Source organism: Labrus mixtus, chromosome 20 (assembly GCF_963584025.1).
Source record: "Labrus mixtus chromosome 20, fLabMix1.1, whole genome shotgun sequence".
Lineage (NCBI taxonomy): Eukaryota > Metazoa > Chordata > Actinopteri > Labriformes > Labridae > Labrus > Labrus mixtus.
In genome coordinates, this window is record NC_083631.1 from 9,380,351 (window position 1) to 9,394,287 (window position 13,937).

The 13,937-nt window shown below is 44.8% G+C and overlaps 1 protein-coding gene and 2 long non-coding RNA genes across 5 annotated transcripts in view; 2 read left to right on the top strand and 1 right to left on the bottom strand.

Moving 5' to 3' along the window:
* Window positions 1–13,937, bottom strand: part of LOC132953976 (uncharacterized) — a 199,845-nt gene that overhangs the window by 90,505 nt on the left and 95,403 nt on the right. The window lies entirely within an intron of this gene.
* The window catches only part of LOC132995271 (uncharacterized), a 41,399-nt gene that overhangs the window by 16,815 nt on the left and 10,647 nt on the right, over window positions 1–13,937 (top strand). The window lies entirely within an intron of this gene.
* LOC132995622 (zinc finger protein 646-like) lies at window positions 820–12,830 on the top strand. 3 transcript variants are annotated; one of them, XM_061065672.1, is made up of 7 exons: window positions 820–1,053; window positions 3,291–3,550; window positions 3,699–3,945; window positions 6,434–6,523; window positions 8,324–8,500; window positions 9,139–9,270; window positions 11,214–12,830. In XM_061065672.1, exons 1-7 carry the CDS (start codon window positions 919–921, stop codon window positions 11,379–11,381), a joined length of 1,209 nt encoding a protein of 402 aa, XP_060921655.1. In that variant the 5' UTR covers window positions 820–918; the 3' UTR covers window positions 11,382–12,830. The 3 variants fall into 3 exon arrangements, with proteins under 3 accessions (XP_060921655.1, XP_060921654.1, XP_060921656.1); XM_061065671.1 differs by having other exon boundaries at window positions 821–1,053; window positions 9,139–9,318; XM_061065673.1 differs by lacking the exon at window positions 6,434–6,523 and having other exon boundaries at window positions 822–1,053; window positions 9,139–9,318.

Below are 13,937 nucleotides of genomic sequence, written 5' to 3' on the forward strand. Positions count from 1 at the left end.
TTGACCCGCAATGCATGATGGTATATATTGCTTGGATAGTGATCACGGATTGTACACACAGACTGTAAATATTGTACTACTTTTCACAATGCATTGTGGGATACAATGAGTCCACTATATGGACAGATGTGGAGATTTTTTTCTACAATTTAAATCACAAAAAAAACCAAAAAGCTGCTAAATTTAAAAGCAAAGAAACGACCAGCAGCCTGTTGCGCCACAGCTAAAAAAAAAATATTTTAACCGAAGTCCCGCTCTGACCACACCAAAAGCCAATCCTCGTTTAGGCACAGGGTTGGTCATCTAAATTTCAAGGGGGGGGGGGCATGCCACCCCTCTGGACACACCCCTGTTTTTTGTGAAGAGGAGAGAGAATTGAGAAAATCAGTAAAAGTTTTTTTTTTTAAGTGACTTGAAAGAGTCCCAGAAGCTTCAGAAAAAAGACTGAAAATGTGTGCATGTGTATTTCAGCCTATATGTATGTATGAGTGTAAAGGTAATTTTCCATCCTGGGATTATAAAAGATATCTTCTAAATAAATCAAATGTCAAACAGAGCAAAATAAGAATCGGGTTTCTTAGGGCTTCTGTTATAGGCCTACTATATTGTTATTATATGTATTATTAGGTCCAGTAGGAGTATGATTTCTATTAGTGTTTATTGTTTTACAGTGTTGGATTTAACTTTATTTCTTAAAACATTAAGGGGACAGTAGAGCATTTTCCTTGTCAACGATCGCTGCAGTTACACTCCGGTCCAGCAGGAGGCGGTAACGATCTGTGTGCTCCGATATGTCCGCCGCCAAAACGCTCATTTCACTGAAGAAATATTTTTCTTTTCGGAAGGAGATCCTTACAAAGCGGCCCTATTTCTTTTTTCAGCCAGAAAAAAAATAGTCTTAGAATCTGAAAACCGACGATGTACGCCAGGACAAACACCGGCAGCACACACGGAGACTTTCAGGACAGAAACGGAGTGAACTATGTGACATCGACGGAGACTTTCGGCCACTGCTCCCAATTGTTCTGGAAAAAGGATCCCAACGACTCCGGAGTAAGAAAGACCTTAAAGCTAGCCGACATACGGCAACACAAAAAGCCTCTTACACCAACATTTTACCAGCTGTACTTTTGGAAAAGTGTCATAATTTACAAAGGGTTGTTAAATGGCTGAAGAACACTCAGTTTAGTGACGCAGAGTAATCTGAAAGAGCGGTAAATACACAGTCTCCGTTAGCTTCATGCTAACGCTCCCACCGTCATGCTGAGAGGCTCACGGCCTAGTTTGTCTTTTAGCTACAAAGCTAAGTGGCTAATGCTGTTAGCTCCTTTAAAGTACGTCCAAGTCGCCGTATGTGAAAAGTTCAGTGAGCTTGGACGTGTTTACAATTGTAGTGTAATTGCTTTGTGAGGAGACGCATAATACTGAGTAAAATATATAAATGTAGCTTAGCAGCGCGGAGCTAATGCTAACGCTAACAACACAGCTGAGCTCCGCAAAACAAGCAGCGCGGAGCAGCAGCGGTTTATTTCAGGGGAGAGCTGTGAGTTCAACTTATAAGAGAAGACTGCACGGGATAATTTACCTGTTAAAGGGTGAATTTGAGCAGCTTAAGGTGAATATTAAAAGCGTAAGGTCTGTAATATTGTTAGCGAACAGCGCAAAGTAAACATGAGCAGGCTGTCCCACAGGAAACGGGAGCGGAAGACGCCCCGCGGAGGACTTTGAAAGACCTCTTTGTGGTGCCAGACTGTGAGCTTCATTCATGGCCTCTCTCAGATTATCTACACAGGACACACACACATTAATCTATATGTTTGATATTTTAAGTTCATCTTATCTTTAGCTGTCACAAGTTAATTTAACAGCCACTTGGTGTTCATTCAGGGATCTCTGCTAACCCTCTCACTCTCTCTCCAAAACTGTGGTTAAATTATGAGGAGTCCACCTGTCAATCACCTGACGTCTCTGCTTTAGTCCTCGTACACTGTCTGCATGTAAACAATCATAATTAACACCATTGATCATTCATTTGTTTTCTGTAACCTGAAGGACACACATCACAGGGGAACAGTTTATGTACTCACTCAAAACTTAATGCTTTCAATTAGAGACGGGATAGATACGATCTAATGTCGATATCAGGTCCGATATTGACGTAATTAACATATCACATCTTGTTGGACTGATGGCAGCGATCCACATCATCGATCAAGAAAGATCTTTGGGCGCTTTAAACATCCTCGGCTCGCACAGTCTCACTTTGAAGACGTTCAGACCGCACTATAAGGAGTGTCCACAGATCGTCTCCATGACAACAGGAGATGGAGCTCCTCCCTCTATACGACCAAAGCAACAACTCTTGCACTAAAAGATTTAATTTGAAAACCTCACAGGTGTTGCTGCTTTCTTCTTTGTTTCTTCTAACACGTAACAACAACAAAATTAATTATGATTGAAAATAACAAAGTAATCGAAAAAATATTATTGATGCATTACAATGCGCAGTTTACTTCAACACCACCTGTAACAATTAGGAGGGAAACATACATACAGACGTATTCATTCATTTTCCAGAAGCTGACGATGTTATGCTTCTTTAATGTGGATTAATCTTTAGCTGCGGTCAAACCTCTTCCTGTGTACAGTTTGCACAGTTTTTAGTGATGTTTTTAATCTGTCGAGCTTCTGTTTATTCAGGCGCACGTTGATTCAGGGCAATGCGGTAAAGTTTCAGCTCAGACTGGGTTTGATTATTTTCTTATTTGATTTATGTTCATTTTTTGTCTCTGCATGTCACCTGTTGCTCTCAGTCCCACTGCTCCAAGGAATGAAGCAGAGTGTAGCCATGTAGTTCATAAGCTGCGGCAAGAAAACATAACAAAATGCTCGTACATTTAGCAGGAACCGTTCAGGTCTGGTTGATTTATGCTCGCTTTTTGGTTTCAGTTTGAGGCTCGGCAGGTTTATGTGGACAGAGTTGTTGTCCGTGGTGCTGAGCTGCCTCACAGAAACAAGTTGCTTTCCTCTTTTCTTGAAGTGTTTTTCAGGAGAGAGGCTTGTGTTTCACTCACCAGTGTTGATCCATATTTAACGTTTCAGTTTGAATTTGAACTTGCACCGTACAACACAAGTTTAATCACCTCAGCAGAGGTTAAAAGAAGGAAGTTTACCTGTTAGTTATTTAATGAAATGCTGCATCGTTTTATTCATGTCATCAAGAAAAGTGTCTGTGTTAATTCTGCACGTTTTGGGACTCGGTGATAATTGTTTTCTTTTGTCTGTGACAGCCGAGTTCGACCATCAGTTGGTGCGATCAGCTCCCGTCTTCCTCCGCCGCCCTCTCCAGCTCCAGCCTCTCTTCGGCGTCTCTCTCCAGCTCCAGTCTCTCCATTGAGTCCAGAGCGCCCGCACCAGCGCCGCCGACGTCGGCATCAGACGACATGGAGTCTGACGAGAGGCCGTACGTGTGCGATCTGTGCACCTGTGCTTACAAGCACGCCAGCTCCCTGCTCAACCACAAGCTCACCCACAAGACCGGAGACTTCAGGTCGAGACATTGAACACAAATCATTTATATTTTCCTGCGTGTTGTAATCGACTGTAAATGTCTGAATGTTTTTGAATCAGGATATAAATGTCTCTGATATCGTTAATCCCTTTTTAACGTTTGCGATATTTTCCCGTCCCAAACCCAGGTGTGACTTTTGTAGCAAGCCCTACACCAACTACATGTCCCTGCGTAACCACATGAGAATCCACGGTCAGAAGCGTTACATGTGTGACCTGTGTGGGAAGGCCTTCCGCCTGGCCCGGTACCTCCGTAACCACCAGAGGATCCACGACGACGGACCCAACCGCTTCGACTGTCCCTCCTGCTGCAAGAGCTACAGGACCATGCTGGAGCTCGCCCAGCACCGCTGCACCGCCGCCTCGACCAGCCAGGTGAGCCAGTGTGCGCTGTGAAGACAGTGGAGGGTGTGTCAGGCTGCGCTAGAACCTGTTAATAAATATGTGTGGGGAAAAAGGGGGGGGTCCGTGCATGTTATCGGAAAAGAAACACCCGGTAAGCACGCTGTACCAGAGGAGAACGAGGGGGTTGCTAGCGATGCTTTTCTCCTCATGATCGGGCTCTTAGAAATGCAGGAAAACACTACGGACCAGCCGGCTTTGAACTTTGTTTATAGAGAATCCAAATTACCCTTTTAGTGTTCTTTTTTTAACATGATTTATTACAGAGACCTGAAAGATCTACAGACGTCTATCCCCTCGTAAATAAAACAGATCGTCTCAGTAACGGCAGCAAGTTTCACATAAAACGTGTGCGTGTCTGTAACTTCATTCGGCAGCTCTTCAGGTGCCGCGTTCTGAGCTTTCAGTTTGGTTTGATATGAAAACAAAACAGGAAAGTTGCAAACGTTAAAGAATCTAGTGGAATATCATTTGCTTAATGTAAATGCAAAAGTTTTTTCAGAATACCAGCTGGGTTAAACTGATCATTTGCAAAGACAGAGCGGTTACCTTTATGTTGCATGTATGAAAATGTAAGCAGTGTGCAGTTCCCAGATTAATATTTCAAAGTCTCCCCCTCGCATATCTGTGTCTGAAGGGACACTCCAGTCAAGGGAACTCTAAAAATCTGGGGTTAGAGTTTCTAGGAAGGACTTGACATTTGGCCCAGTTCTCCTCCTTTCACACCAGGAGATGTCACTAGTGCATCAAAGTGGAGTACCTAAACCTCTCGTAGTGGCATCTCTTGTTATGAATGAACGACAAAGTTGTCCTCCACGACTGCAGCCACTTTAGTGCTCCTTTAAACACCAGGCTGTAATCAAATCTCGAGTCTAAAGAGCTCTCAGTGGCTTCACTCTGCAGCCTCATTGTTGGAGGCTCTACAGTGCCAGCGTGCAGCACCCTGTGTCTTCAGCTCTGACACATTGCTGCTTTCACACAGGAGGTGTCACTGTCAATTTCCGCTGCGGTCCGTCAGAGCCGCATGATACGGTGCTGTTAGCTGCCACTAATACAAGTGTATTTTTGATGGAGCCTTATGCAAAGACAAACCCTTTTCACACATACGGAAATCTCCTGAAAAACTCCGGAGATTTCCAGGAGGAGCTGTATGTGTGAACGCAACAGCCGAATTTTTTACTCCGATATTACCCGGAGTTTATCCTGCCAGACCCCTAGTATTTTTTCCGCAGATAATCCGGAGGAGCTGATGTGAGAATGCAGCAGGATATTCTCCGGAGATTTCAATTTCAGCCAATGAAAAGAGAATGACGTTTATATACAGTTACGGGCTAAAGTGTCTGCCCGCGACCACTACGATCTCCGTGCACGTAATTAAACGGCTGCATAATGTTTTCTGTTCGTCAGTATGTTGTTCTCCGCTCTTTTGTGGATGTTGTCATTCCATTGGATTACATATAGCATTGATATAAAGGCAAATATTCTCATTATAACGTCGTGTAGCGGACTCTGTTGCTACGGCCGCTACTTCCGCGTTGTTTATTTACGTCACGTCTTATATTGGGAAATCCCCCGCGTGCCCTCCCCTCTGACAGGGAAAGTCCCCCGCTGTGAGGAGCATATGTGAACGGCTAGTTCGGGAGAATCTCCGGCGAAATCCTCCTGTAAATATCTAGATATTATCCGGAGGGCATATGTTAAAATGGCTACAGAGAATAGAACAGCGCAGAGCGTCCGGTCAATTTCAAAATAAAATACAATATCCGGACTCCTGATCGTTTGTTTCATCACTTTATCAACATAACTTAAAAACAGGCACCGTGTGAGCTACATGTTGTTCTCTTTATTCCCGCGTGATCTTGTAGTTCTCCTGTGATCTCGTGAAAGTGTGAGTTGCACAGCTGCTCATGGCTGCGCTCACGCTGCAGAAATGGACCCAGTGGGGCAGGACGTGCGCTGACTGAACTCATGGACTATGTGGAAATTGTCAGTTACTGACTGTAGGTGATGTTCTTCAGCCTGCAGGAGGTGGAGAACGTTACAACTGCAGCATTTTAAACCTTAGTGTTCAGGTAAATGTTAGACGCTCTGATGCTGCAGCACACGGCTCGCCTGGTCTGTAGCTCGTTTTCTATCACCACGAGGAAGACGGGGGCGCTTTAGTCTCTTAGACCTGCTGTGTGTGTTTATATTAATACATGTGTGCTAAGACTTTTTGTGTATTATTTGCGTGCATGTAACATTTTGTAACCGTGTCCTCTCTCCAGCAGCAGCCTCACACCCTCCCGTAGAGAACGCATGCTGTGCAGTCAGGGTTAGACCAGGGTTAGGCTCAGTTTAGGGACAGGGTCAGGGAATGAAAACACTTCAGTGGATTTTCCTCACAAGTGTAGTAATCCAAATTTATGTGTGTGTGTGTCTGTGCGTGTGTGTATGTGTGTGTGGGGTTTGGTTTAATAAGAACCGGTTCAACTGCCCGTCCTGCTTTAAGAGCTACAGAACCATGCTGGACCTGGCCCAGCACCGCTGCAGCGCCGCGGCCAAAAACCAGGTTGGTGTGAGCGTGAGTGAGCATGTCTCCGTGTGTGTTGGTGTTTGTGAGGTGGAGTCAGCAGACTGAGCTGTAGCTGTGAGTGAGGATGAATATAAACAGGAGCTTTAGAGGAGCCGAATCCCCAAAACAGGTCGACGTCTGATCGATCTGAAGGTTCAAACTGGTTTAATGTGGCGGGCGGCGTTATCGTGACACAAACATAGAAGTGTAAACAAACTATCGATGGAATCTGACCACGATATCTCATCTCGTTTGCACAAAAAAAACTCCAGGCTAAAGGAGGAAATCTCCTTTTAACTTCATCCCTAAAATGTTGCTTTGTCCCTAAAGAGCGAAACTGACTCGAGCTGCGGGAATAAAATTCTGCCGACTTCCTGATTTCACTTCAGGCTTCGAGTTCTGTCACAACCAGGACTACGACTCCAGCCCGTACTGATTCTAAAATATTTTTTCGCAGGCGAATCTGGTCGTTAAAAAGTTTAAACATGCTGAACATGATTCATGTTTTTTGTACACACAACGGCACATCTCGCCTGTCCTCAACCTGTAGCTTTGTTAACTGCATGTTTTGGAAATATTCACCAGCGGTGAGTTTGAGATGCTCAAGTACTTCATCGCATCTTGAAATGTTTCTCTAGATATTCTGTTATCACATCAGAGGATTCAGGTATACGACGCGCATCACAACGCTGACTGAAGCTGCAGAAAATATTAAAACTACGGCATGAGAAGCTCCACTTTTCAAAATAAGACGTGGCCTCACAATGTTGCACTTACAGGAGAGACATAAAGCAGACTTCTCTCTCTCTCTCTCCTGTGTGGTGATTTTTATTGATAAACCAAAGCCTGCACAGGTATCACAGATTTCTCTGTGTGGGAAACACTGGATCGATAGTATTGAAAAGTACCGCAGCTTTAAAAAAACAAGAACATCTGTTTCATAAGACAGTGTGTCATTCAAAGTGAATCTCAATGCTGATTGGCTTTCACAACAAATTAAATCCAGTGCCTCGCAGCGGCAAGTTTGCAGTACCAGGTCCCAGTTTGATGACCTTCCAGGATTTCTCTGATGGCGTTCTGCTTCAGCTGTGGAGCTCCACTAAAATCGTCTGAAATCTGTCTGAATGCTGCAACATTTAAGGACGATAAACCGGCTGAGAGGACACTTAAATAACCACATCGGGATAAGAAGTCTGAACATACGTTTTGTCTGTCCTGTCTGCAAGAAAAGACAGGAAATAAACTTTTAAATACTTGTGTTTTTAATGGCGTTTGTTTTAACCGTTTCTGACGCACTGTCGGGGTGTCAGGAGAATCTCTACGCTGATGCAGCATCATGCACATTTCTCTAAAGACTTGAAATGTTTAAACTGCTGCAAATGATGCAACAATTTGTGTCTGTTTACGTCTTTGCTTTGACTTTGTTTTTTATCCGAATGTTTGAAAAGTCGTCTTCATTTTGGCCTGAAAACGCCATAAAAGAAAGAGTTGTTAAAGCGAGCGTCTGCTGATATCGGGGGAGGGGCGTAGATGTTGGAGGTGACAGTCTGTGTGAGTGTATGCGTGTGTGTGTGTGTGCACAAAGTGACCACTCCATCCACTCATACTGACAGGTGTAAAGAGAGGGAGGTTAGTCAGTGTGCAGACTTAACGCAGCGAGCGGTGATTCAGCGTGGAGAAGATTTCATCACACTCATCCGTCACCTCTCCTCCTCTCTCGTCATGCTGCATGAAGCACAACAACAGGAGTGTGATCACAAAATCTCTTTTTCCTCTCTCCTCCCTCCTCTCGTGCAGTCCGGCAGTCGTCGCAATTTCTCCAACGCTCGCCGTCAGCAGCAGCAGCAACAACAGAACAATGCGAACTCCATGATGCAGCACGGAGGACACGGCCAGGACGCTCTGCCCTCCCACTGCGTCTCCCCGATGTCACAGCCAGGACAAGGCGGCCAACCGGTGCCCGACCCCCACCAGGTAGGACGAAAAACCTAATGGCTGATTATTCTTCGGGTGTCCCCGACTGAGGATTAACATAGTCCTGATTGCAGTAGTTCACCTACTGAGCATGCATAAACCTTACTACACACGTCCTTTAAAATAAAAGTGCAGTAAAGACTTATTGTCACAGCTTTTTTTTAACACTCAAAAAAAACTTTTTGGGTCCCGACCAGCTAGCTGAGAACCTTTTTTTTTTTTTTTGCATAAATCTCTTGAACAACTTCAGCCCTGCTCAAAAATATCAAATATTGAGTAATTATCAGGAATTTAACCAATATTATATTAATTATTCAATATATGATAGTGTTCTATTGATCTATTAAAAAAAAATTAAAAGGTGCATTCCACAATTTGTAAAGAGAGAGACTTTCTTACAAAAAATGGTGCCATATGCACTAACATAGACAAAATGATGGCCAGATAAAGAGGTAGAATTTGACCAAATGGGCAAAAACGTCCATAGTGATGCATGATGGTTAAAACAGGAGCTACATTCCCTCAGCCCTTACGACCTCTTACCCGCAGACTTCTTGAACCTGCTTGTTATGACAACGTGTGTGTTCAGCTTGTGTGTGTGTGTGTGTGTGTGTGTGTGTGTGTGTGTCTTCCTGCAGGGCCGTCCCAGCTCGGTGTCGTCCCAGAGCAGCCAGCAGAGCATGAGGAGCTCGTCCTCCAACAAACACCACTCCTCCTCCGGCTCTACCCCGTCCTCCTCCTACTCCCTGCTGCAGCCCCTGGTGCCTGAGGTAAAGGAGATGAGCTCGGGATACACTAGGCTGAGCGCCAACCCCATGGTAGGAGAGAGAGCCGCCCACACACACCGCCGTCAGCTCCCCCTGCAGGCTAGCTGCCTCCTCCCTGTCTGAGTACTAACATCAGGAGAGAGGGACTAATATTCTTCAATTCTTTGAGTGTCCATCTGGGAACTCGCTCACTGCTCATGTCTGTTCTCTGAGCTGTTACGGTACAGCGAGGTGATCAGGCATGAGTCTGAAGAGTTTCCTGGTCGACGCCATCTGAGCGATCTTCTTAAATCCTTCGGTTTCAGTTTGCTGAATTCTTTTGCTAAACTTTTTGTGGCACACATCAAGCTGCGTTTCTACGATATCGCTGGAATAAATTTTTGTTTTGTCAAAGAGTAACCAAAAAAAAGAGTTCTCAGACTTCATCACAATACACACACTGTGGAAACCCTCTCATGTTAAGATATATTAAATACAGTAAAAGTAAAACCTGAGCACCTGGAGGAAACACTCGAAAAACCAAACTTGACATCAGTGTGAACTCAGCATCTGTTTTTTCTGGAGACATGGATGTTGTAGTGTGTGACATCCTATCGGCAGCAGAGCCTTGTTTTTGTGGCAGTCGGAGCTAAAAGATGTGAGAGCAGAGGCTGATACGGGAGAGGTCTTTCATTCCCGTCCAATCCCAAACCACATTTTTTTTTAGAAATCCTGTCCCGTCATAATCCCGGTAAAAAGACTCCCCACTCCTCCCGCTCCTGTTACACTTCATGTTCTCAGTTTGACAAATCTGGTGATTTTCAGCTGCTTTACAGCCCATCTGCTTTTTTAGGCGTTTCTCTTGAGGCCACTCGAGTCTCCGCTGTTTCTCACAATGAAGTTACAAACGCTCGACCGTCACTCTCGACTCTTGTGAACTTTGTTAGTATCCGACCAGACGGATAATTGTTTTTAACTTTGCCCTGCAGCTCTGTCTTTCCCGCCTCAGTTATCCCCATGAATGTATTCCAGAAGGTTCTACCTGCTTTCTCTCAATCCATCGTTGTTTGGTTTATGAAGGACTGCAGCGCGTGCGTGACTGCGTTTAACCAGCAAGCTGATAGAAATAACAGCCGCAGCTCTCTGTGCTCTGTGAAATAATCCAGCAGACTGAAATCAGCCGCCGAGCTCTCTCTCTCACTCTGAACTGAACTGTGACGCCTCTCTGTTGGTGAGACACGACTAACCTGGGGCTGTGCCGCTGACTTTCCTCCACCTTTTCTCACTTTAACACAAATCATTATTTCACCTCTGTGTTTCTCACGTTTCTGCTTTTTAGTTCTAGCTGCACAATCTCTTCATGTCCAATTTAAACTCAGTTTTCTCTTAAAATAATCACGATGCATCAAAAGTTCAAAGTAATCAAGAAATGATTCTGTTTGACCTGAAGGTGCTGATAGGACACGGTGTCAGACTTCGAGATAACGGGCTGATTTAAGGTCCGGTGTCCGGACACGGGGCCGCTCGGAGCCAATTATCTGCACAGATTATTTTATGTTTGAGCATTTTCTGACCCCCAAAAAAACAAAAATGTTTTGCTGTTTTTGAAACCGGTTTTAATGTGATTAGATTTTTATCAGAATCATATCAAAGTTTTAGTAACCATGACAACCGCAGTTTGATCTCTGAGGAGATTTTCAGGTTGTTTCTCCTCACACACTTAAAGCTGCGTGAGGAGAAGCTCCGCCTCCTCTCTGGTCTGAACTCTGCGTCTCACCTTCACTGTTTCTTTCTGCATTGTTTCAAAGTGTCCTCGTTTGTTATTTTTCTAAAGCTCCTTTTTTTTTTAAAACCATCTAAACTCCATCGATGCATTAAACTGTTCAAGGAGTCACACTGACGCTTCCCTTTCTCCCCCCCCCTTCTTTTCCATCCTCCCTCCCCCCCCCCGGCCCCTCCCCCTGCAGCCGAAGCACCAGGACACTTTCTCTCTGGCCCCCCAGCGGCCCCTCACCACCATCAACCCCATCGGCCACTCCCTCCATCCGAACGGAGCGCCCACGCTGAAGCCTTCCCCCGTGCCGCGCACCATCCAGGCCATGCCGTGGGAGCAGCGCTCGCTCTACAATCAATGAGACCACCTGGACCCGTGCCGACCCGGCCAACCCCCCCCCCTCCACGTCGCGTCCAACCCCACACACCTCCCCCACCCTCAGCATCGAGGAGGGAGGACTCTGGACGCTCCTCCCCCTCCTCCTCTGGGACGTTGTGTTTGGGCCGGGGGGGGGGGGGGGGGCAGGACTAGTTGAGATTGATAACTGAGTAGTTAGGTTTAAAATGTGTTGCCTTGACCCTCCTGTATGATCTATGCCATGTATAAGTTAAAATGTCTGTCCCCTCACTAAGAATTAACCCTCCTCCCCGCTCTAGTTATGAAATATCTATCCTTCCTCCCCGTTACGAATAGTGTCTCCCCCCCCGTCCTTCCTTATTTTTCTTTTTGTTAAATGAAACAAAAACTTATTTTTATTAAAGAACCCTTCACAGGTTCAGGGCACCGAACATAAATGTGACAAAGTCGTCCCTTCAGTCCGATATGTTTCTGAACATAACCCCGACGTTTTGTGGCTTCTGGAAGAAGACGACAATCTTCTTCTTCTGTTTAGTTTTTTTTACGCTCCCCCCCTTCCTCCACGTGCTCCAGAATGAAGCTTGTGTATATCGTGTGTTCGGAGGTGTCTTGACTGTTTCAGAAAGCCGTTCTCTCAGCTCACACACACACACACCTGTCTGTGATCTCTGAGCACGGGCAGCACGGACCACCGTCGCTCTGCAGAACTTTTTGAAGCGTCTGTGTTATGAAGACTGAAGTGCTGCTGTTCCAAACAAAAGAAGGACCTCGACGGTGAACGTCTTTTTAACACACAACTGAAAGCTCACTTTTTTCTAAACACCTGCGTCTGACTGGTGGCTTGTTGTTGTAGTTCTAATAATCTGTTGGCTGGGATTCAAACCGTTTAAAGCTCCTCCCCTTTTTTGTCCCACACTGACTGTTTTGCTCCTCTCACGTTAAAGCACTTTAAGACGAGTGCTGCATAATTATTCCTGTTGCCCCGCCCCCTTTCCCTCCTCCTCTCTGTCTGGAGCTGTCAACCCTTCATCACCCACGCAGCAGCACCAGGACGCGGATACTTCCGGGCGCCACAGGGAAGAAATAAAGTCTTTCTGCAGCTCTGAACCTCTTTAACTCCCCGCCAGTATTGATCCTCCTGTTAGCAAACATCACACACGACGACCACGTTCAGGTCTTTTCCGTACGCAGCCAATAAACCCCCCGAGAAGAAGAAGCGAGTTTTGTAACCGGCCAGCAGCAGCCTAACACGGATCCAGTTTGTAGTTCTGTTACGCTAACACGGTGTTCATGGAGACCCCCACCGTTCTACTGACATTGTATTATCTCTCTTTTTAAAGTTGTTTCTATTTTTATTCATGACATGTTTTCATTGTTGCTTTCTCTCCTTGTAAAGTGTCTTTGAGTATTTAGAAAAGTGCTATACAAATAAAATGTTTTATTATCATCACCATCAGTGATGCTTTCCTTACGGACGAGCAGATGGGGGGGGCCGCCGCCGCCGCTCGCACGCACGCACGCACTCCTCCAGGGTTTTGTTTGGTCGAATTCATGAAGAGACTCCGGATTTTCATTTTACCCGAAAGAAGACGTGTCCTTGAACTCATCGTCAGTTTTACAGTTTCAAGCTGCTGATGGTGCGTTCATTTACGAGCATCATGGACGCCCCCAGTTGTGCCTGTTGTTTCGTTAGCTTATACCATAGACTGTACATAATAAGGCTAACACCTGATGATAACCACAAACTACCTGAGAATCTGTGGGCCTAATGGTGCATTCACTGGGTGTTGATCACATTGGAAAAATTAGTTTCCCAGTAGAGCCCAGCACATGAACGCCTTCTCGAGTTACCAAAAACATTGGGTGGCCAAGTTGCCGTCAGAATCGTCACCACCTGGGGGGCTAAATATGTTTTATTAATGCTAACATACTTATGATTAATTCATGTGTTGCACATCAACTTTCTTTTCCTGAAATATATAACTTGTAACTGAGACCACCGAGGAGCACATGAACGCAGCAAAAGTAACATGACAACTTATCCACAGATAGAACTTAAAGATACTCGTGATTGATTTAATTACACAAAAACATTTAATAAAAAAAAAAATTAAATGTTACTGTTGATGCACGGAGTAGCCATGTGTGTCTGACGTATCAGATCGGGAACTGGGATTTACTGTCTTTCGAGATCAAATGAAACGCACCATAATTCTAAAGGGTGAGAAAAAGCTGCGTTAATGGAAAGAGAAGTGATTGCAAACGTTATTTTCAACTTCTTAATTTAAAGGTGTCGAGGTTTGCTGCTTTCTCCTGGAGGACTTCTTTTTTTGTTCACGGTTTGAGATGTCACTGATTCAGAGATGTTAAGGAAAAACTGAAAAACCTCCAGAAAATGTTATCTCCAAGTGTTAGATAAAAGTTATTCAAGAGAATGAGGTTAAAATGCTTCTCCCAGCTCGTCCTGAAACTTTGACCTCAACATGTTGAGTTTGATATCAAAAGATTGTTTTTCAAAGTATTTCTAAACCAATAATTTCACCTTTACATGCTAAAGTTC

What these genes read in the sequence shown, in the direction of transcription:
- LOC132995622 (XM_061065671.1), top strand. Translation starts at nt 919, where the DNA reads ATGTACGCCAGGACAAACACCGGCAGCACACACGGAGACTTTCAGGAC. An exon ending in CACAAGACCGGAGACTTCAG is followed by an intron (nt 3,551 to 3,698) that starts GTCGAGACATTG and finishes TCCCAAACCCAG; the next exon opens with GTGTGACTTTTGTAGCAAGC. An exon ending in CCGCCGCCTCGACCAGCCAG is followed by an intron (nt 3,946 to 6,433) that starts GTGAGCCAGTGT and finishes TGGTTTAATAAG; the next exon opens with AACCGGTTCAACTGCCCGTC.